A 22,274-nucleotide genomic window follows, 5' to 3' on the forward strand; every position below is an offset into this window, starting at 1 on the left:
CTTTGGAAAGAAAATTCTCCATAAAAATCTTAAATAAATAAGAATAATTAAATACCTTCTAGTTATGATAAATGAGAGATATTATAAGCAATTTAATTATTCTAATCACACAGAAGAAATAGGAAGACAAGCACTAAGAACAAAGTGTGCTTTAAATAGTGATCATGAATCTGTACTTTGTTTTTATCATATAATACTAGTGGCCCAGTGTACAGATTCGTGCACACTGAAAGGAAATTAATTAGGAGAAATATTTGTGTGATGATTACATTACTGAAAAAAACTTACATGTCAAAACAGTATATATAATATCCTATCTAATAAAAGGGTAATATGCAAATTGACCATTACTCCAACACACAAGATGGCCACCCCTATGTGGTCAAAGATGCCTGTCCCCATGTGGACACAAGATGTCTACCACAGATGGCCAGCAGGGGAGGGCAGTTGTGGGTGACCAGGTTGACAGAGGAGGGTAGTTCAGGGTGACCAGGCCTACAGAAAAGGGCAATTGGGGGGAACCAGGCCAGCAGGGGAGAGCAGTTAGAGGTGACCAGGCCCGCAAGGGAGGGCAGTTGGAAGAGACAAGGCCTGCAGGGAAGGGCAGTTGGGGGGAGGGGAACCAGGATTGCAGGAGAGGACAGTTAGGGGTGACCAGGCTGGCAAGGGAGGGCAGTTAGGGGTGACCAGGTCAGCAGGGGAATGTAGTTAGGGGCAATGGGGCTGGCAGGGGAGCAGTTTGGTGTCACGATCAGGCTGTCAGGGGAGTGGTAAGGGGGTGATCAGGCTGGCAGGCAGAAGCAGTTAGGGGCAATCAGGCAGGCAGGCAGGTAAGTGGTTGGGAGCCAGTAGTCCTGCATTGTGAGAGGGTTCCCAGATTGGAGATGGTACAGGCTGGGCTGAAGAACACACCCCCCACCCCGTGCATGAATTTCATGCACCAGGCCTCTAGTAGTATCATAAAACTACAACACACATGAGCTTGGTGCCAGTGAGAGCTTTATATGTAGTGCACATGCACGAGTCAACGTTTATTTTTCAATTGCCAGTGCACATCATATGTACCGGTCGGCCGGTTGGTTGGATGGTCGATGACTAAATCATGCTGTGGTTCACACTGAATGTCAACAAAACAACCAAATTCACAGCTGACAATGACAGATCGAAATACATGTGTGCCGTTGGCACCAATTAGAGCTTTACATGTACTGTGCAAGTGCAAATCAACATTTATTTTTAAATTGCCAACGCATGTCATATGTACCGGCCGGTTGGTCGGTTGGACAGACAGTCGGTCACTTAGCCTTTTATATATATAATCTTACCATAACATGTCTATAATTTTCTAAGTTGTTCCTACGATATTGTGACTTAAATGTAATAATCAGCCAAGTAACATTTGTGGAACCAGAACATAAAGAAATGACCTAGAGAGCTCGTTGGGTGACTTCGATGTGCAACCTGGTTAGGAATCACGGTTCCCAGAGTGGCTAAGTATTTTCTCTTCAAAACAAATGACCCTTTTTATCCTTTGAAAAGTAAATAGTTTAGGTGCTTACGCTCCTACAATGCTGACACTCCCTTCTCTTTCAGGATTTCCAAGACATTTCACCCTGCCTGCTCGCTCATAGAAAGAGGCCAGACGGGCACCAAGATATGCAGGATATCCACTATCTGAAAAATGAAAAAAAAATTTTTAAAGAGGTATAGGGCAGTACCCCAAAACTATCAGTTTTGCTTACATAATAAGTGATACACAGACTTACCTGCAGGCATTTCAGCTAAGCGGCCAGAGATCTCTCTAAGGGCCTCAGCCCATCTAGAGGTGGAGTCAGCCATCATACTGACATTATAGCCCATGTCACGGAAATATTCTGACAATGTAATTCCTAAATTGGGAAGAATACTATAAGTTATAACACTATAGTGTATAATCCTGTCTTTTTCACCCTTGAGAACACTTTAAAGCAAGAAGTACATGAGACAATCTGCTGTTTCACCAAAATCGGTTCTTTTTTTTTGGACACACAGACGAATTGTATTTCCTATAACCTCCTTTGCATTTAGATATGGCCGTGTAAACTGACTTCTAGCTAATCAAATTAATGTGTTTCACTGCCAGGCAAGCCACATCTTCCTTCTAACTTACTCAGGCTGAAATGAAAGAGTTCTTTTCAGTCTGGGTCCCAGCCCAGAATGACAGAGTAAAGGGTCCCCTAACCACCTTAAATAAACATCTGTTATATTGAGTAATTGTATTAAGGTATATTTGTTGCCACAGCCTAGCCTTCCTTAATATGATATACATTCTAACAGGTAGAAAAGGTTTTTTTCTCTATTCTTTTCCCTATTAATATAATTAAGTTTGAAATTAATTTCCAGTATAGTTTTTGCCTATGTGTCACATATATACACATACCAAAAAACCCTTAACCAATTAGCTTATTTTTCAAAAGTAGCATGTTATTAACATGAGTAATATATTAATTATCCAGATCATTCTGCATGCAGATCAAGTCCTGCCTGTAAAATCATACACAGAGTTAACCCGTTTGAAGAAGCTAACCTATAGAAAGAAGTGCTGGATTCTAGTTTCTGTTCTGTCATTGACCTTAGCTAAATAACTTCATTTCCCAGTATGGTTTTCTAATATGTTAAAATAATAAAGCTCTTGCCCTATCTACCTATATACATCAGGTTAAGTGGCATATATAAATGCCCTCTAAGAAGTACAAAGAACTATGCAACACATCTCAGATCAAGCTTCCGCAAACTAGGAGACATCTCTTGAGAGACAAAACTAAGAATTGTTTGGGCCACTGCAAAAGGGATTCAAGGGTAGTGGCAGAAGTTCCTTGGCCCAGTTATGGCATCAAGGAGAAGGAAGATGGGTACAAAAATAAAACACAGAGTAGCAGTCTGGAAGAGAAAGAAATCTTGTGATTTTGCTGTTACAAACTTTATTGGCAAGAGAGGAAAAGAGAAAAATGACTTACTTATATCATTCCATGCTATAACGAAGTCCACAGATTACCATGAAAAATTCCTGCTATTCTAGACCAGTGGTCGGCTAACTGCGGCTCGTGAGCCACACGCGGCTCTTTGGCCCCGTGAGTGTGGCTCTTTCACAGAATACCACGTGTGGGCACACAAGTACAGTGTGAGTGAAACTTTGTGGCCCATGCAAGGAAGTCGGTTTTCGGCTCTCAAAAGAAATTTCAATCGTACTGTTGATATTTGGCTCTGTTAACTAATGAGTTTGCCGACCACTGCTCTCTAGACTATAACAAAAGTCACACCCTCCCATATCCTGCAAAGATGAATAATAGTAAACATCAGTATAAGAACAAAAACAATAAAAATAGAATAGAAGAATAAAATATAATGATGACAAAGGAACAGATAAAAGCTCTGAATATAATTAATTAATAAAAGAAAATCTTAATTCATACTACTGCAAAGTAAAATCTCAAGGAATATACAGTAAGATCAGAAACGATGTTTCATGAACCAGCAGAACTCAACAAAGAGCTGGAAGAAAAGGAAGGTCTCATTAGGAGCAACATAAAAAATAAACACCATAGAACTTACAGACAAAAGGCTAAATAAAAAGGATTACAGGAAATTATGCATATGGAAATAGATAAAGGAAATTCAGTATATCTACTTTGAAGAAGATAACTATAATGGAAGAAAATGTTTCAGAAACTATCCTTGAATTTTTCCAAAATAAGAAGCATGTTCATAGATGCTAGAATAAGAACTGTCAAGGAATGAAAAACTCAGTAAACTATTGTTAAAATAGAAAGGCAAGAGAAAAAAAACAAACTTATAAAGAAAGAATTCAGGAAATATAGTTTCCTTAGCCTGCCTTTCTTTCTTTCTTTCTTTTCTTCCTTCCTTCCTTCCTTCCTTCCTTCCTTCCTTCCTTCCTTCCTTCCTTCCTTCCTTCCTTCCTTCCTTCTTTCTTTCTTTCTTTAATATATTTTATTGATTTTACACAGAGAGGAATTGAGAGGGACAGAGAGTTAGAAACGCTGATGAGAAAGCAACATCGACCAGCTGCTTCCTGCACACCCCCCACTGGGGATGTGCCCGCAACCAAGGTACATGCCCTTGACCGGAATCGTACCCGGGGCCTTTCAGTCCACAGGCCGACGCTCTATCCACTGAGCCAAACCGGTCCCAATTCCTTAGCCTTTCTTGAAGAAACTTACAAAAATTTTAGCCCACCCCAAAGCAAATAGAGAAACTATAGTCAAAGGACTGCCAGTGAGCACTGACTCCATTTTATTATAGGTCTAAGTCTAATACAGATATTAGATTTATGATCACAGAATATAAGGTAAAAATTATAAATCCTGAAAATGTAGAAATAAAATTACCAAAAGCTGGGATGGATGTAGGAGCATAGATTGAAGGTACTATATAAATACAGTGATATTCTTACCTTTCATATCCAGGAGTCAAAATATAATAATTCAAAGCTGATGATTCATGTTATAGAGATACAGGTTTATTCAGAGATAGATTGATAGTCAAAAGTATATGGGGAAAAAACACAGTAATAGAAGATACATCATTTTATAGTCATTAAAAAGATTGGGGCAGCTTTATATGTAAATGTTTTTTATTGATATATTCTCAAGATATAGGTAAAATATTTTTTAAAAACGAGGTATACAGTTATATAAACAGAGGTACTTTAGAATGAAAGAAAAGTTCTTTGAAAAAGAAAAAGTTTGGTGTTAGCTCTAAACTTAAGAATGAATGTTAACTGCTTTTATTCTAATTCATATACTCACCAGTATAAATAGAGGCTTCCCTGGCAGCCACAGGCATGTTGGAGGTATTGGCTACCAAAGCTGTCCTCTTCATAATTGACTCTACCTTACCATCAACTTCCATTGTGAGCTAGAGGCAAACAATCTATTAGTGATCTTCTAATTTATAAATAGAACATTTTAGTCTCTTTTTTACAGTCTATATTTAACCTCTCTTCTAATCAGTGTTGCCAAAATAATATTCTCCATCACTCCAACCTCATCTCTCTGTCCCACTGTACTGTAAAAACAACAGCCATTATTTCCATTTCCCAAGTGAAATCCATTATTTTATAGAAAAGGGATTATTACTACAGTAACCTAGAAAATCATATAAAGCCTATTGTCTATGTTATATATTCCCAACAACTGAAAATCATCAGACTACTTTCAAGTGTCTGTCTGGCTGAAACAAATTCCTTTCCTTAAATATATAAATTGAATCACGAGTATAATTAGAAAATTCCTTAAAGATCCTTGATAAACAAGAGTAATGCTCGAGATAAAACAATAAACTTTATTAATTGCTAGTGAAAGTTGATTAGTAGTATTTTCTCTAAAATATTCTTTGAAACTCTATAGATACAGACCTCTGGGAAGTCACGGAGGACTTCAGACATCTCATTTCCTCTTTCACCACATCCTACATAGATGATTACGTCACTGTTGGAATACTTGGACAGAGACTGCGAAATCACTGTCTTTCCACAGCCAAAAGCCCCCGGGATTGCAGTAGTTCCTCCCTGCACACATCTAAACAAAGAAAACAAAGTGTAAATTACTTTACTTGCTAATAAATGCCAGTAAATAAAACAGGTGTAAGTTAAAGAAAGAACTTTGAAAATATTTTCATGTGTATCTATGTAAAAAAGCAATTATAGGTATAATTGTTCCCCTAGTTAGTACCTATAATACTATTGTTTGTTAATCACTGATCATCTCTGACAGCTTTAAAAGTTGAAAAGTGAAAGTAGATTCCATAAGATACCCTAGGAAAAGGGATACACACAGACAAAAAAAGACAAATAAAATGGTATTAATGATATTCTGAATGCTTATTGAAATTAGTTCATGAAAGGACAATTTATGAATTAGAGCTATCAAAATAAAAATATAAGACTATTGAAAGTTGTCTCCTGAGGTAAAAAGACCTTAAATTCACAAGTTGCTGTGGGAATTAACAAAAACTTTTGATAAGGTATTCAGTCTACCCCTTTTATCCATTCAATAACTATTTACAAAGTACTTCCAGAACATTAAAAACTGTGCGTGGAAATGCTAGAAAGACAACAGGAAATAAGATAGCCATGTTTGCCTTGGCTGGGTGGATCAATTGGATTCGATTTCCAAAAGTTGTTCTGGCTAGGGCCCATGCCAAGGTTGCAAGTTCCATCCACAGTCAGGGCATGTACGGGAAGAAACCGATGTTTCTCTCTCACACTGATGTTTCTTTCTTTTCTTCTCCTTCTCCCTCCCATATTTCTCTCTCCTTCCTTCCCTCTAAAAATCAACAAAAACTATCCTCGAATGAAGATTTTAAAAGAAAAGATAGCCATGTTTCTATATTCAGAGCGCTTACGTGCCAGGGGGATACACTGCAGTCAGCTGGCGGTTGCAGTACTACTTAGCAGCCACTGCCACATTTTCCCTAAAATGTGGCAGTGCAGAGTGACAATAATCTTAAGGACAGAGGAAAGTGTGTGTGTGTGTGTGTGTGTGTGTGTGTGTGTGTGTTGGGAAGGTCTGGACTGGAGAAATGAGATGTGACAATAAGGAAATTTTCTTTATAATATTGTGTTTTATCATAAAAATTCACTAAAACACTGTATTCTTAATAATAATTGACTTTTTTCAATATAAAACCAACATGAATTAAAATATTTTCTCCTCCGAATCTTTCAGTGACTGATAAATTCAGAAGGCATGTCCATTCATCCAATGGCTTTACATACCTCTTTCAAATCACTATTAATCTAGGGAGAGGAGCAGGAGAAAAGGGATACACACACACAAAAAAAGACAAATAAAATGGTATTAATGATATTCTGAATGCTTATTGAAATTAGTTCACGAAAGGACAATTTATGAATTAGAGCTATAATAAAAATATAAGACTATTGAAAGTTGTCTCCTGAGGTAAAAAGACCTTAAAATGTGCGTGGAAATGCTAGAAAGACAACAGAAAATAAGATAGCCATGTTTGCCTTGGCTGGGTGGATCAATTGGATTCGATTAAATGTGATTATTGCAGGAATTAGAGTAAGAGCCTTAATTAGGGTCATGAAGCAGAGATGAAAGATACAGGCAAGAAATATTTAGAGAAAAGAATAAAAGCACTTGTTCAATAATGAGATGTGGAAGGGTAAAAATGATCCTTGAGAGAAGCTCCTGGATATAACATACAGCACAGGAAATATTTAATACTATAGTAACTTTGCATGATGGCAATTAGTTATTAGGCTTACTATGGTGATAATCACTCAGGGAAAACTGGGACACAACTCAAACTTACGGAAAGAGGGCATCAAGGATTCTCTGGCCAGTCAACAAAGGATGATTGGCAGGCAACTTCTCAGTGACAGGCCGAACTTGACGTACAGGCCATACCTGGACCATGCTGAACTTATCCTTTACACCTTCAAATTCCAGCTCCAAGACAACATCCTATAAAAATACATCAGGATTTGAAGCACAGTCAAATTTATAAACATCTATTCCTCTAAATCAAAGTAACCTCAGATTCTTCTTGGTGGTAGCAAGGTGTTTTGTAGGGAAGTAGGGAGGTAGATTTATACTTTTTATTATAAATCTTTATATTCAGTTCTATTACTGTTGAGCACTTATTACTGTTTTTATGATTAAAAACAGCTTAGGAGTTAGCTCAAGTAACAGAGGAACAGTTAATTAAGTTATGAGGATCTACATAGGGAAAAGTCTGGAAGGATGCAGGAGATATTCCTGGGACTGAGGGAGAGGAAAAATGAATGCTTTCATAAATTACTTTCCATTTGTTGTTTTATTTACTTTATTATAATGCTCCTATAACTGCTTTAATGAAAAACACATCTATTAAATAACCCTAAAATATTTGCAAAATTCAAAAAATAATTAGTAATACTCTAAGATTTATGAACATTGACATAGTTTCAACTATTCACAAACAATTCCAAAGCCCAAAGACCTATAAAATCTGTAATTCTGTTGATACATGAACCACTTTAGGGTGGTTTTCCACGTAAAAATGAACGAGTCTTTAAGCTATTGAGTTAAGGCTAGCTGATTGTCCAGAACTCCAATCTTAACTCTAGTTCTCTACGTATGATATAGCACAGACTTATTCGACTTATTCTTGTGAAATAACTAGGTTATCTTTTATCACATTAGGAAAAAATGATATGCTACACTTGTCTTCACAATAAATAGTTATCTTCATAGTCACAAAGACTATTAGGGAATTGATAGGATATGACTATCAATAACATTAAAGAATTAAGTTTTAAATGACTCACCCAAGAATTCCTATAATCCATTATGCAATTAATTATGTGACTACAGATTGACAATTAAAATCAAAATCTTTTATAGGTATAAAGAATCAGGACTTTAAATAATGTATTGATAGTATAAATTCACAAGGTAAGAAAATGTTATACTAGAGGCCTCGTGCACAGTTTCATAAACTGGTAGGATCCCTCAGTGTGACCTGTGGGGATTGGGCTGAAACCGTTAGCCCAATTCTGCCTACCACTCCTGCCTGCCACTCCCCCTCATCCTGGCCCCGCTGCGCCTGCAGCAGGCTCCAGCCCAGTCAGTATCTATTGGGAAGCTGGCGCCACCACAGCGATGCTTGCCAGCAGTGAATCCTGTATCTGGGCCCATTAGTCAGTTGAGCAGGGTTCCTGCTGTGGGAGCGCACTGACTACCAGGGGACAGCTCCCTTGTTGAGCATCTGCCCCCTGGTGGTCAGTGAACGTCATAGCAACTGCTCATTTGGTCGCTTAGACTTTTATATATATCAATATATAGACTAGTGGCCCGGTGCACAAAATTCATGCATTCGGGGGTGGGAGGGTGTCCCTCAGCCCAGCCTGCACCCTCTCCAATCAGGGACCCCTTGGGGATGTCTGACTGCTGGTTTAGGCCAGATACCTGTAGGATTGGGCCTAAACTGGCAGTCCGACATCCTGCTTGCAATCTGGGACTGCTGGCTCCTAAACACTCACCTGCCTGCCTGCCTGATCACCCCTAACCTCTATGCCTGATTGCCTAATCGCCCCCCCTAACTGCCCCTGCCTGCCTGATCACTCCTAACTGCCCACCCATGCCTACCTGGTCGCACCCAACTGCCCTGCCAGCCTGATCTCACCCCCAATGGTCCTCCCTTGCCAGCCTGATCGCACCCCCAACTGCCCTCCCCTGCTGGCCTAATTCCACCCCTAACTGCTCTCCCCTGCCAGCCTGATTACCCCTAATTACCTCTGCCTGCCTGACCGCTCTTAACTGCCCTCCCCTGCTAGCCTGATCCCACACCCAACTGCTCTCCTCTGCCAGCCTGGTTACCCCCAACTGCTATTCCTTGCTGGCCTTATCACCCCTAACCACCTCTGCATCGGCCCCCACCACCGTTGCTTTGTCTGGATGGATGTCCGGAAAATGTATAGTCTAATTAGCACATTACCCTTTTATTAGTATAGACTAGAGGCCTGGTGCACGAAATTCATGCAGCCCAGACTGAGCCATCTCCAATCTGGGACCCCTCAAGGGATGTCCGACTGCCCGTTTAGGCCCAATCCTACTGGACTGTTGGCTCCCAGCTGCTTGCCTGCCTGCATTCCTGATTGCCCCTAACCTCATCTGCCTGCCAGCCTGATCACAGCCTAGCCACTCCCCTGCCAGCCTGATCACCCATAACTGCCCTCCCCTGAAGGCCTGGTCCTCCCTAACTGCCCTCCCCTGAAGGCATGGTCAACCTTAACTGCCCTCTCCTGCAGGCCTGGTCCCCCTCAACTGCCCTCTCCTGCAGGCTTGGTTCCCCTCAACTGCTCTCCCCTGCAGATCTGGGTCCCCGCCAACTGCCCTTCCCTGCAGGCCTGATCGCCTTCAACTGCCCTCCCTTGCAGGCCTGGACCCTCCCACTGCCCTCCCCTAATGGCCATCTTGTGGCAGCCATCTTGGGTCCACATGGGAGCAGCCATCTTTGACCACGTTGGCAGCCATCTTGTGTGCTGGAGTAATGGTCAATTTGCATATTACTCTTTCATTAGATAGGACAGAAGCCTGGTACACAGGTGGGGGCCGGTTGGTTTGCCCTGAAGGGTATCCTGGATCAGGGTCGGGGTTCCCTTGGTGGTTAGGGCAGCCTGAGTGAGGGGCCTGTGGTGCTTTGCAGGCCGGCCACGCTCCCCGGCAGCCCAAGCAGAGGCCCTAGTATCTGGGATTTATTTATCTTCTATAATTGAAGCTTTGTAGCCTTCAGTGGAGGCCAGGGCAGGCCAGGGAGGGCAGAAAGCTTGACTTCCTCCATCGCTGGGGACAACCCTAGCCTCCTGCTCTCTCCAGCTCTGTGGCCTCCACCATATTTGTTGGGTTAATTTGCATACTCCCTCCTGACTGGCTGGTGGGCGTGGCTTGTGCGCATAGCAGAGTTAAGGTTCATTTGCATGTTTCTCTTTTATTAGATAGGACTAGAGGCCCAGAGCACAAAATTAATGCATGGGGGAATGTGTCCCTCAACCTGGCCTGTGCCCTCTCGCAATCCGGGACTGCTCAGGTAGGGTCCCTAGGCCTGGCCAGTGATCAGGACCTATTGGGTTTGCCTTACCCTGGTTGCCAGCAGCTGGCTCCGCCCCGGCCCCTGCTTGCCATATCTGTGCAGCACTGCCTCCCCTCCCCGACCACTGGTCACCTCCCTCTGTGGGTGACAGGTGTGGGGTGGAATCGCTTGGCTGGTCTGGACCACCCTCTGCGGGGCGATCGCTGGCCGGCCACACCCACCCACCACAGTGTCGCTGGCCGGTGGCCTGGGCCTCCCTCTGTGGGGCTCCTCAATTGACTGCCCAGCAGAGGGAGGCCCTGCCCAACCAGCTGGGGCTCCATGATCTATATTGTTTCACAGAGAAAGGCCCCGCCCACCTGCCACAGTGTAACCAGCCCAGTAGCCTGGGCCTCCTCTGCAAGGCAATCCATGGGGTGATGGTGGGGCTCCCCCCTAACGATCATATCGCACCTGCCTTGGCTGGCCTGGCCCCAGTGTGTGTCATAGTGTGCTGATCTGGAAGGCCTTCCAGACAATCATTCCGCTGTTTGGTCATTCAGTCAACTTGTATGTTATGCTTTTATTATTATAGATAGTTCTCTCTCAAAAAAGAAACACTATGGCCTGGCCAGCATGGCTCAGTGGTTGAATGTCAACTATGTAACCAGAAAGTGTTGGTTTGGTCAGTGCACATGCCTGGGCTGTGGTCTTGATACCCTGTGGGGAGTGGACAGGAGGCAGCCAATCAATGATTCTCTCTTATCATTTATGCTTCTATCTCTCTCTTCCTCTCCCTTCCTCACTAAAATCAATAAAAATATTAAGAAAAAAAAAGAAGAAACACTGTGTTCTTTTATTCCCTTTACCTAATAAGCATCTGGATATAACATATAGCACAGGGAATATATCAAGAATATAGTAACTTTGCTTGATGACAGATAGTTACTAGGCTTACTATGGTGATCACATTGTAGGGTACATAAATGTTCACCTGAACCTAATATAATATTGTATGGCGCCAAAACCGGTTTGGCTCAGTGGATAGAGCGTTGGCCTGTGGACTCAAGGGTCCCGAGTTCGATTCCGGTTAAGGGCATGTACCTTGGTTGCAGGCACATCCCCAGTGGGGGGTGTGCAGGAGGCAGCTGATAGATGATTCTCTCTCATCCATGTTTCTAACTCTTTATCCCTCTCTCTTCCTCTCTGTAAAAAATCAATAAAATATATATTTTTAAAAATTGTATGGCAACTAGACTTTAACAAACAAACAAAAAAATTTAAACTTGTTTTTTGTATTCCCAAGCCCAAGTTAGAAGAAAAAAGTTGAATAAAAAAATAATGATGAGAATTACTTAAAACCTGCACATTAAATAACAACTCTATAACTATTTAGGGCACTAAAACTGGGCAACTAGCATAAATAAGTAGGACCACTCTGCGAGATAAAGTTTATGTGATACTTACAGAGGTATCATAATTTCCAGGTGGAGCAATGTAAGTTACAGTCCCTCTGCTTCGTGGGGGTAACATGATTTTGTGTTTGATGAGTGAATTTTCATTGACAATTCCATAAATATCTCCACCAGTGATGTGACTACCAACCTAGAGAACAAATGCATTTGTTGTTTAATGTTCAAATAAACATCAAGTAGACTGACCCTTGATATTCTTTAAATCATTAGCCTCACTTATCAATAAAATGTATTAGTTCTATAATCCTAGTGGATTTAAAGAAAAATTTATACTATGCTTCTGTGGTCTATTTTTATTTGAATGAAGAGTACAAAATAATTCACTAAATAACCATTCCACATTCTTTCACCAACTTTAGAAATCTTGATTAAAAGACATACCCGTAAGTTTTTGCAAGGTGTAAAATCCCATTTGATATCTCTGCTAAGAGCAGACACATTTACTCCTCGAGGAATGTAGATACTTTGGGTCTGATTGCTGATGTCCGACAAAGGTCTTTGAATACCATCAAATATGGCTCCCATAATGCCAGGACCAAGTTCTACAGAGAGGGGTTTACCAGTGCGGAGTACAGGATCTCCAACAGACACACCAGCTAGAATCAGTAGTTGAGGAAAACTCCCTAAGAAAGTTTAGAGATACTATAAAAAGGAAATACCACAGTTTAGTGGGAAATGATACTTGAGCTGAAAGATTGTCAAACTTTCTCAGTTTACAACGTTCTTAGTGTTTTAGTAACATTTTCACAGTGACCTATAACAAAACTCCTATCTAATAATTCCATTTATTAAATAGTCATCTCCAAACAACTTTATCCCTCTCTCTCTCTCTCTCTCTCTCTCTCTCTCTCTCTCTCTCTCTCTCTCTCTCTCTTTTGGGTCTAGTAATAATTAATGTCGTTTTTAAACATTCGTTTAAAATCTTGCTTGGCGTTGACTTGTATTGACATAACCTTCAAACACGTGGTATCTACAGAACATGTGAAGTGCAATTAACAAGTTTTGCTTGATAAAGTTTGTGTTTGGTTTGGTTTTTGTTGCAAAACTAGGGCTAAGAAGATGGTGGATGAAGAGTATATTCGGCACTGCATGCTTTACGAGTTCCAATTAGGAAGAAAAGCAAGTGAGGCTGCAAAAAACATCTGTAGTGCTCTTGGTCAAGATGCAGTTAGCGCCAGAAAATGCCAGCGTTGGTTTGAGAAATTTCGCGAGGGAAATTTTTCGTTAGATGACAAGAGTGGTCAAGGCCGTGTGTCCAATTTTGATCAAGAAGCTCTTCAAGCTTTTTTGGTGCAAAATCCTCAAATTACCCAACAAGAGCTTGCGACAACTTTAAATTGTTCACAAAAAACAATTTCCAGTCAATTGCGTGCACTTGGCAAAGTCCAAAAGTTTGGAAAATGGGTTCCTCATGAGTTGACCGACAACAACCATAATCAAAGAGTCACAATTTGCAATTCGTTCCTCTCTCGTCAAAACCGTTTGCCGTTTTTAGAGCAAATTGTTACCAGAGATGAAGAATGGGTGCTGTATGTTAATTTGAAAAGGCGGCCTCAATGGTTGGACAAAAATGAGGCTCCGCAGCCCATGCCAAAACCTGACTTGCATGCGAAAAAAGTGATGTTGTGTGTTTGGTGGAATTTTAAAGGAATTCTTCATTATGAACTTTTACCATCTAACCAAACCATTACAAGTGCAGTGTATAGTGCCCGATTGGAAAGGTTAGCCCAAGCTTTAAGAGAAAAAGAACCCGCGCTGATTAATCGGAAGGGCGTAATTCTTCACCACGATAACGCACGACCGCATACTGCAAGAATCACTGCTGAAAAACTGCGCCAGTTGGAATGGGAAGTTCTCCCTCAACCTGCATATTCTCCTGATATTGCCCCTTCCGATTACCATTTGTTTCGTTCTTTGCAAAACTTTCTTCTTGGAAAAAAATTTAATAATGAAGAATGCCTCAAAAATGCATTGACCGAATTTTTTGCATCAAAATCACAAGAATTTTACAACAGAGGGATTAAAATGCTTTCTGAACGTTGGGCACAAGTAGTAGAAAACAATGGCAACTATATTGTTGATTAAATTTTGTTGTATTGTTTAAATAAATTCGATTTAAAAAAGTATTAGAAAACGACATTAATTATTACTAGACCTAATATATATATAGAAACAACCAAGTAGCACTTTGAACTATACATAAATAGAAAAATATATTTTAATTTCATTCTTAAATAAACTCAATTCTTACAAATGGGATATATGTGACTGTTAGGCATTTTACAATTTTCAAACCTTGGAATAAAACTGAATACCTGATCCATATTCAGCTGCACAGAGTACTTGCTTTTTAGTGTAGCAATCACCAGAAACACAGCTTTGTGAATATATGACATCATCGACAAGAATATAGTGCAACCAAGTAACGAAACTGTTTATTATCTCAAGCTACTAGGTCACCTGGTGTCTGTCAAGATGTCTAATATTCTTGTGTTAACCTCAAAAACTTAAAACATCCTGGGAGTTGAAGTTGCCCAAAGTGTCTTGGTGCAGTTTGAGATACCATAGAACTGAAAATAGAAACAAAAGTTTCTCTTTAATACACTGTTTCAACTATACAACTTAAGAGCATCAGTCCCCTAAAAAAAATATTAGTTCCTAACAAAAAATTAAAATCTTAAGAATTAAGTTGTGTGTGGTGTTTTTTTTTTTAATAAAGCCTGCAAATAAGCACATTGAGTCCTGCTTGCACTCATTTACTTGTTCATAGGCGTAAAAGCAGTACAACTTTTACTGACACCAATTTAGCAATATCAAAACTAAAATGCATAAATTTTGACCAAAAAAATCTAACCTCTGTGAGTTCATACTATAGTTACATTACAAATGACTAGAAACAACTAAAATTTCTATCATTAAGATATTAATATACCATATGAATTATGGTATATTCATATGATGAATTCTATGTAGCTGTAAAAAAGGAATAGGCGCTTCTATGAATTGCTCTAGAAAGATCTCCAAGGTATTTTTTCATTTCTAATAATTAGTTATAAACATTTGTAAACCTATTGCAAAGCTGAATTTTACAATGAATTCCATCTATTTCTACAGGCTAGATTCTACCATTAACATTTTACTATACTTATCACATATTTATCTTACACAATACATTTCTTTTTAAGGGGAGAAAAGTACATATTGATATTGGTTCATTAATGCAATTAACAAACTAGAAGGCTATATAGTAATAAAAATTAATTAAAATGGCTATATGCATGTGTGTGTGTTCTGAAAACTGGCAAAATACAAGATGACAAAAGTGGGGAGAATTGTCACCATATACATGTTCATTTGTTTATTTTAAAACTGCAAACCATGTTAAACAACAAATAAAAGATAACAGTAACAACAGAAAAAATTATTTGATTAGTCATGATTTCATAGCCACAAAGATTTCTCATTTTATTTCAAATTTTCAGATGACTTTTTTTTTTTTTTTTTTTAAATCAGTTTAACAATAACCCACAACCTTCAGACCAACTTTTTTTTTTTTTAATTAGCACAGTACTCACACAGAGAGAAGTTACTGGCAAGCATGTATTTTAGTATGACAAAAAAAAAAAGTTGTTCCAAATAAATCTTATATACCGGCAGCTAAAGAATTAATGCTGATCCTGAGAACCAATCTAAGTAAAATACACAACTGAAGTCCCTCACCCCAACCCCCGAAAAAATAAACAAAAACAATTGCTTTCTCTTCACAAGGCTTAACCCTTTATCTCTTTATTTTTTATCGAAAAATGAAAATAAATTCTATGTTTAAAAGCCAAAATTATGGTACCCAAACTAGTCAAATAGTAAATATTCCCCAGTACTAAAGTTATCATGTAACACATCACCCAGCATTATTTATTAGAATAAAGATAGAATGGTGACTGGTTTACTATTATAAACAGAAATGACTGGAGACTTTTAACCATATAAGTTGATGATGCCATTCTGTTTATGATTTCTTCTACAATTTGTCTCCCTTTAATTGGTTTCCCCTGAAGTTTGTGAACTACTGAAATATTAAGGTAATTCATAAGATAATACTCATTTATTAAGAAGAGCACTAATTCCTAATAACTTTCTTCAATATACTTCCGTATAAATCAGATTTCTAATACCAACATTTCATGCTTCTGATACCACTGGTTGTTCTGCTTCTACCTTTGCCATAAATCCTTAAAATATGACTTGCAAAAAGTGGAAAAAATTTAACCAAAAAGCTCAACCAGCATGCTAGTGATTAAGCACTGACCCATGAACCAGGAGGTCAGGGCACATGCACAGGTTGCAGTCTTGATCCCCAGTGTGGATGCCCAGGAGGCAGCCAATAAATGATTCTCTCTCATCATTGATGTTTCTATCTCAATCTCTCTCTCTTCCCCTCGCTTCCTCTCTGAAATCAATATATATATTAAAAAAAAAAAAAAGAAATTGAACCAAAAAGGATACAAGTTTCTTCATACACCTGGATAGTGGCCATGTCGCCTTCCAATCGGATAATCTCTCCAACCAACTCGCTGTGGCCCACTCTCACCAGCTCATACATGGCTGCACCTGACATTTCAGAGGCTGTAACCACTGGGGGGGGGGGGGGGGGGGGGGGAAATGCATATTTTGATGACTCAAGCTTCTGTGAATAGTTATAGATAATTAAAATATCCAGTAAATCCAATGAAACAGCTATCTTAGATATTCATAAGGAAAATAAAACACCCATTATGGAGCAGAGTTTCACAGAAAGATGCATTTTTAACATGATATATAGGGTCACAAAATAAATTTATTAGGCTAAAGATTATACATTTATAGAATACTAGAGTTAGGGGCAACCAGGCTGGCAAGGGAGGGCAGTTAGGGGTGACCAGCCTGCAGGGGAGGGCAGTTAGGGGCAAATGGACTGGCAGGGGAGCAGTTAGGCAACAATCAGGCTGGCAGGGGAGTGGTTAGGGGCAATCAGGAAGGCAGGCATGCAAGCAGTTGAGAGCCAGCAGTCCCGAATTGTGAGAGGGTACAGGCTGGGCTGAGGGACACCACCCCCCCATGCACAAATTTCATGCACCAGGCCTCTAGAATATATATATATACACACACATTTTTATTTATTAATAATCTCATTTAATTCATACATTAGTTTTGTTTCCGTTAGTTTCTTTCCCATGAGTTTCTTTAACTTTTTTTTCAAAAATACTTAAGCCTTTTAATTCATTTTAAATTCATTGTCTACTAAGTCCAAAGATTGGGCTTCCTCAGTGATGCTGTCTTGTCTATCTAATAGTAGGATAATATGCAAATTGGTCAGGACGCCCTCATGTAACAACCGAACAGCAGGCTGCATCCCTGACCTTGGCAACGGGCCCCAGGACGTGAGGCTCATGTCCCCGCACCCGGCAACAGACCTGGAACCTGAGGCTCGTGTCCCCACTCACCTGGGCCGGCCCGGGGGCGCGTGGAGAGGCCACTCCGCAGGCCTCTCCCGTAGCCCAGGCCGGGGATCTGCAGGACTCCCTGGCTCTGGCCTACCTCTTTGGGGCAATCCATTGAGGAGCTCCACATGGGTGGGCAGGGCCTACCTCTTTGGGGCAATGGATCTCGTGGCTCCTGCATTGTGACAGGGCACAGGCCAGGCTGGGGGACCCCGCACCTCTCCCCCCCAAGTGCATGAATTTCGTGCACTGGGCCACTAATAAATATATATATATATATACAAATGAAAACTATCAGTCACTGTGCCTCTTCATATATATATGAATCTCTATTTTTTATAAGTCCTGTAACAGAATTTGTACTTACTATTTTGGACTATATATATTGTCTAGTAAGAAAAGATTACTTTTCTGGCAGGAAGGGAAGCTTGCAGATTTTCATAGAGATAGGAATAAATCTATTTTTAATATTTAGCCTTCTGATAAAATTGATTAGAACTATGTATGAGGCAATATTCAAATAAAACTATTAAAGTATTAAAATTTATTAACCTGTATTAGAACAATGTATTTATTAATTTTATAAATATTTACCTCTATACCTACTATATAAGAATTAAGATATATTGAAATATCAGAGATAACTAAAATTTTAAATCATATTTTATCAACCAAATGTATGCCATTTCTTTATCTTATTAAGTACTGAAGAATTAGAAATAGGTTCAGGAATTTGCTACAAGTTTTAGAAAAATATTTTTACCTAAACTCTTTTGATGCTGTTCTTTTTTCCTTTCCCTAAAAGTTCTTGTGTATAGCCTTTCCTAAAAACTCTTTTGATCATCAAGGGGAAACCGTTTCTCTGAATGGCAATAGAAATTAGAAACTGAAATGCATTGTTTGCCAATGAATTAAAGCTCAAACAGAAAGTTCTAAGCGATAAAAGCTTCCAGGGGAAAAGTAAGAGGCACAGTGACTGACAGTTTTCATTTGCATAAAGACTGAGATATAAGAAAAAATGGATTTCCACTAAGGATTATAAATCAATGAACAGGTTTATTTCTGAAAACTGTGAATCAGATTTTGCAGTAGGTGTGTGGAATAACAAAATGAATACTAGAATGAGATTAAAATACAGCAATACCCCAGGTTTTAGCAAAATGAACATAAACTTTAAAACTGGGGTGGGGATTGGTAAGGTATATAAACATATAAGACCTTAATAAAAAAAGTGAGAAAAAAAATAAAACTGCTCTCCAGCCCTAGCTGGTTTGGTTCAGTGCATAGAGTGACGGCCTGCAGACTGAATGGTACCAGGTTTGATTCTAGTCAAGGGCACATGCCTGGGTTGCAGGCTGAATCAGCAGTAAGGGGTGTGCAGGAGGCAGCCAATCAATGATTTTCTCTCATCATTGATGTTTCTATTTTTCTCTCCCTTTCCCTTCCTCTCTAAAACCAATAAAAAAAATTAAATAACTAACTAACTAAATAAAACTGCTCTCCATTATCAGTGTTCATGTCATGAAGCTTCTTTTCCACCGCTAGCTAGTTATGTGATTCTGAAATAGCCATTTAAAAGAATTTATATATGTAAAGAGTTAAGGTTGATATGACTGAGAAATGCTCTGAAAACATTATTAAAGCTCAAACTAAATTAACATATTTATTGAATGCTTATAATTTGCAAGGTATCACATACTAAAAGCTATAGCTTTTTCACCTCAGATTTAACACCAGTGGGGTCCCTTGGCCTGGCCTGTTGCCTTCTCACAATCCAGGACTCCTCAGAGGATGTTGGAGAGCCAGTTTCAGCCTGATCCCGCAGGCCAGGGCAAGGGACTCCACTGGAGCACAAATTCATGCACCGGGCCTCTAGTAGCAGTTGTAAATCTTTTGAGGACAGAATTTATGTAGATGAACAGAAACTTCTGCATTTCCATCTGAAACACCTTGAAAATTCATTAATTGAAATTAGGAATCTTTACCATTTAGATTGTTATGTATTACTTACCAGGTCCTGAGACCCCATGCACATAACCAAATGTGCTTTCTTTATCTTCATCACGTATTTTTGGTAGCTTGGAGAAATCCATTGTGTTAATTTACCTAAGGGAAAAAATTAAGTCATAATTACAAACCCTAAAGCAAAAGAATCAATACAGGTAGTCAACACTAATTGATGGTGTATTTTGAGTTATTATCACTTCTTCAAAGTAAAATAAATTTTTTAAATGTGATTAAAAGTACCTCATTCCTGGATGCTCTATAATTATTAAAATTCAGAATTATATATCCCTATGAAAAGTATTCCAGAAAAATACTGAGTATAACAATGTGAAGTCTTCTCAATGGTTTATCCAGCCCTACATCTTGCCCTCTCCCCATTATATTTCTGCCCATCTCTCCAATTACTTCTACCCTTAATAATTCTGCATATGCCCTAACCGGTTTGGCTCAGTGGACAGAGCATTGGCCTGCGGACTCAAGGGTCCCAGGTTCGATTCGGGTCAAGGGCATATACCTTGGTTGCAGGCACATCCTCAGTAGGGGATGTGCAGGAGGCAGCTGATCGATGTTTCTCTCTCATCGATGTTTCTAACTCTCTCTCTCTCCTTTACTCACTGTAAAAAAAATCAATAAAATATATATACATAAAAGATAGTAATAATAATTCTGCATATACAGGAGTGGGCAAAATTAAGTTTACCGTTGTAATAATAATACAATAATGTACTCACAACTGTAAATCTACTTTTTATTTATTTATTTATTTATTTATTTATTTATTTATTTTAAATAAATTTTTATTGTTCATATTATTACAAGTGTTCCTTCCCTCCGCCCCCTTCCCACCACACCCTCTGCCCTTTCCCCACTCCCCATTGTCCTCATCCATAGGTGCACAGTTTATGTTCAGTCTCTTCCCACATTCCCCTCTCCCCTTTTCCCCAAGAATCATCAGTTCACTCCCCTTCCATACCTCTGATTCTATTGTATTCAACAGTTAATATTGTTCATCAGATTTTTTTTTTAAATTTCCTTGGTTTTTAGATTCACTTGTTGATAGTTACGTATTTGTTGTTCATAATTTTTATCTTTATTTACTTTCTCTTCTGAAAGAACCCCCTTCAGCAATTCATATAATTCTGGTTTGGTGGTGATGAACTCCTTTAGCTTTTTTTTATTAGTGAAGCTCTTTATCTGACCTTCGATTCTGAGTGATAGCTTTGCTGGGTAGAGTATTTTTGGCTGTAGGTTCTTGCTATTCATCACCTTGAATATTTCTTGCCATTCCCGTCTGGCCTGCATGGTTTCTGTTGAGAAATCAGCTGACAATCGTATAGGTGCTCCTTTATAGGTAACCACCTGCTTAGCTCTTGCTGCTTTTAATATTCTCTCTTTGTCCTTTGCTCTTGGAATCTTAATTATGATTTGTCTTGGTGTGGTCCTCTTTGGATTCCTCTTATTTGGAGTTCTGTGTGCTTCCTGGACTTGTAAGTCCAATTCTTTCACCAGGTGGGGGAAGTTTTCTGTCACTATTTCTTTCAGTATGTTTTCGATATCTTGCTCTCTCTCATCTTCTGGGACCCCCATGATTCTGATGTTGGATCGTTTGAAGTTGTCCCAGAGGTTTCTTACATTATCTTCAATTTTCCGGATTCTCTTGCCTTCTAGCTTCTGCAGAGGAGTGTCTTCTGGCTCTTTATGTTCCAAATCTTTGACTTGATTCTTGCGATCTTCTATTCTGTTTTTAGGACTCTGTATAATTTTTTTTATTTCAGACAATGTATTCTTTATTTCTTGTTGATCCCTTAGCATTTCTTGTTGATCCCTTTTCATATCCTCATAGGTCTCATTTATTTTATCGGCCTTTTCTAGGAGTCTCTTGAAAAACCTTATAAGTGTGGTTTTGAACTCTATATCCAGTCGCTTTTTGTCCTCCATTTCTTTCGTTTGTGATCTATTTGGTTTAGGCATTTTCGCAGGCAGCTTTCCTGATGGGGCGGGGTTTCAGGGTGGAGCCTACAGCCTCGGCTTCCGTCAGCCCCGCCCTATGCGACTCCTGAGACTCAGGGTCCTTCAGTACTTGTTGCAAGCACCTCTGAGAGAAAGGTGCCCTCGATTTTCGCCTGCTACCAAACAGTGTAAGCTCTCCCGCAATGGGCCCGAAACTGGGGTTCAGTTCAGTTGGAAGTGGAGTTGGAGGTGGCGGTTCAGAGCAGTCTGGAGCCTGTCTCCTTCCCACCAGGGCAATCCTACGACACAGCCGGCCGGCCCTTCTCTGCGCGCTGTGTGCGCGCCTCCGGGACCTCCTCTCACCGTTCCCCGGTACCGCCTTACAGCCCAGCTCCCTCTGGATGAGCCTGGGTCTCCAGGGTCTGGCTTACAACGGGGGTTCAGAGCAGTTGGGGGCCCAGCACAGTCCGAGTGTTTATCTCCTTCCCGCTAGGGAACGCCCGCCAGGCACTCGGCCTCCCTCCTCTCCGGCTCCGTCCTCTCCATGCGCGCCGCGTGTCTCCGTACCTTGGGCTTTTATAGCTCCTCCGCGCTTCCTTCTGGTTTTCTCCTTGCTTCTCGTTGTAGAATTTCCAGTCAGTTGACTTTCCTGTAGTTCTGGGTAATGTCCATTTTATATTTTAGTTGTATTTTATTGAAATTGTTGCGTGCGGCTGCGGCTAGGTGCCTACCCGAGCAGCCATCTTAGATTCTCCCCTGTAAATCTACTTTTATCCACCCCTGTATACAC

At 39.9% G+C, this 22,274-nt stretch overlaps 1 protein-coding gene across 3 annotated transcripts in view; it reads right to left on the reverse strand.

Annotated features, from left to right (window-relative positions):
• The window catches only part of ATP6V1A (ATPase H+ transporting V1 subunit A), a 58,047-nt gene that overhangs the window by 13,289 nt on the left and 22,484 nt on the right, over window positions 1–22,274 (reverse strand). For all 3 annotated transcript variants that reach the window (XM_084872034.1, XM_084872033.1, XM_084872035.1), the window contains exons 2-10: window positions 19,539–19,633; window positions 16,554–16,682; window positions 12,432–12,646; window positions 12,043–12,180; window positions 7,336–7,487; window positions 5,414–5,576; window positions 4,806–4,914; window positions 1,767–1,889; window positions 1,560–1,674 (exon numbers count right to left, since the gene is read on the reverse strand). In XM_084872034.1, coding sequence (XP_084728160.1) covers window positions 1,560–1,674; window positions 1,767–1,889; window positions 4,806–4,914; window positions 5,414–5,576; window positions 7,336–7,487; window positions 12,043–12,180; window positions 12,432–12,646; window positions 16,554–16,682; window positions 19,539–19,620 — 1,226 coding nt within the window. In that variant the 5' untranslated portion in view covers window positions 19,621–19,633. The remainder of the gene's footprint in view (window positions 1–1,559; window positions 1,675–1,766; window positions 1,890–4,805; window positions 4,915–5,413; window positions 5,577–7,335; window positions 7,488–12,042; window positions 12,181–12,431; window positions 12,647–16,553; window positions 16,683–19,538; window positions 19,634–22,274) is intronic.

Source organism: Pipistrellus hanaki (genome assembly GCF_964339955.1).
Source record: "Pipistrellus hanaki genome assembly, chromosome: 2".
In the NCBI taxonomy this organism is placed as follows: Eukaryota; Metazoa; Chordata; class Mammalia; order Chiroptera; family Vespertilionidae; genus Pipistrellus; species Pipistrellus hanaki.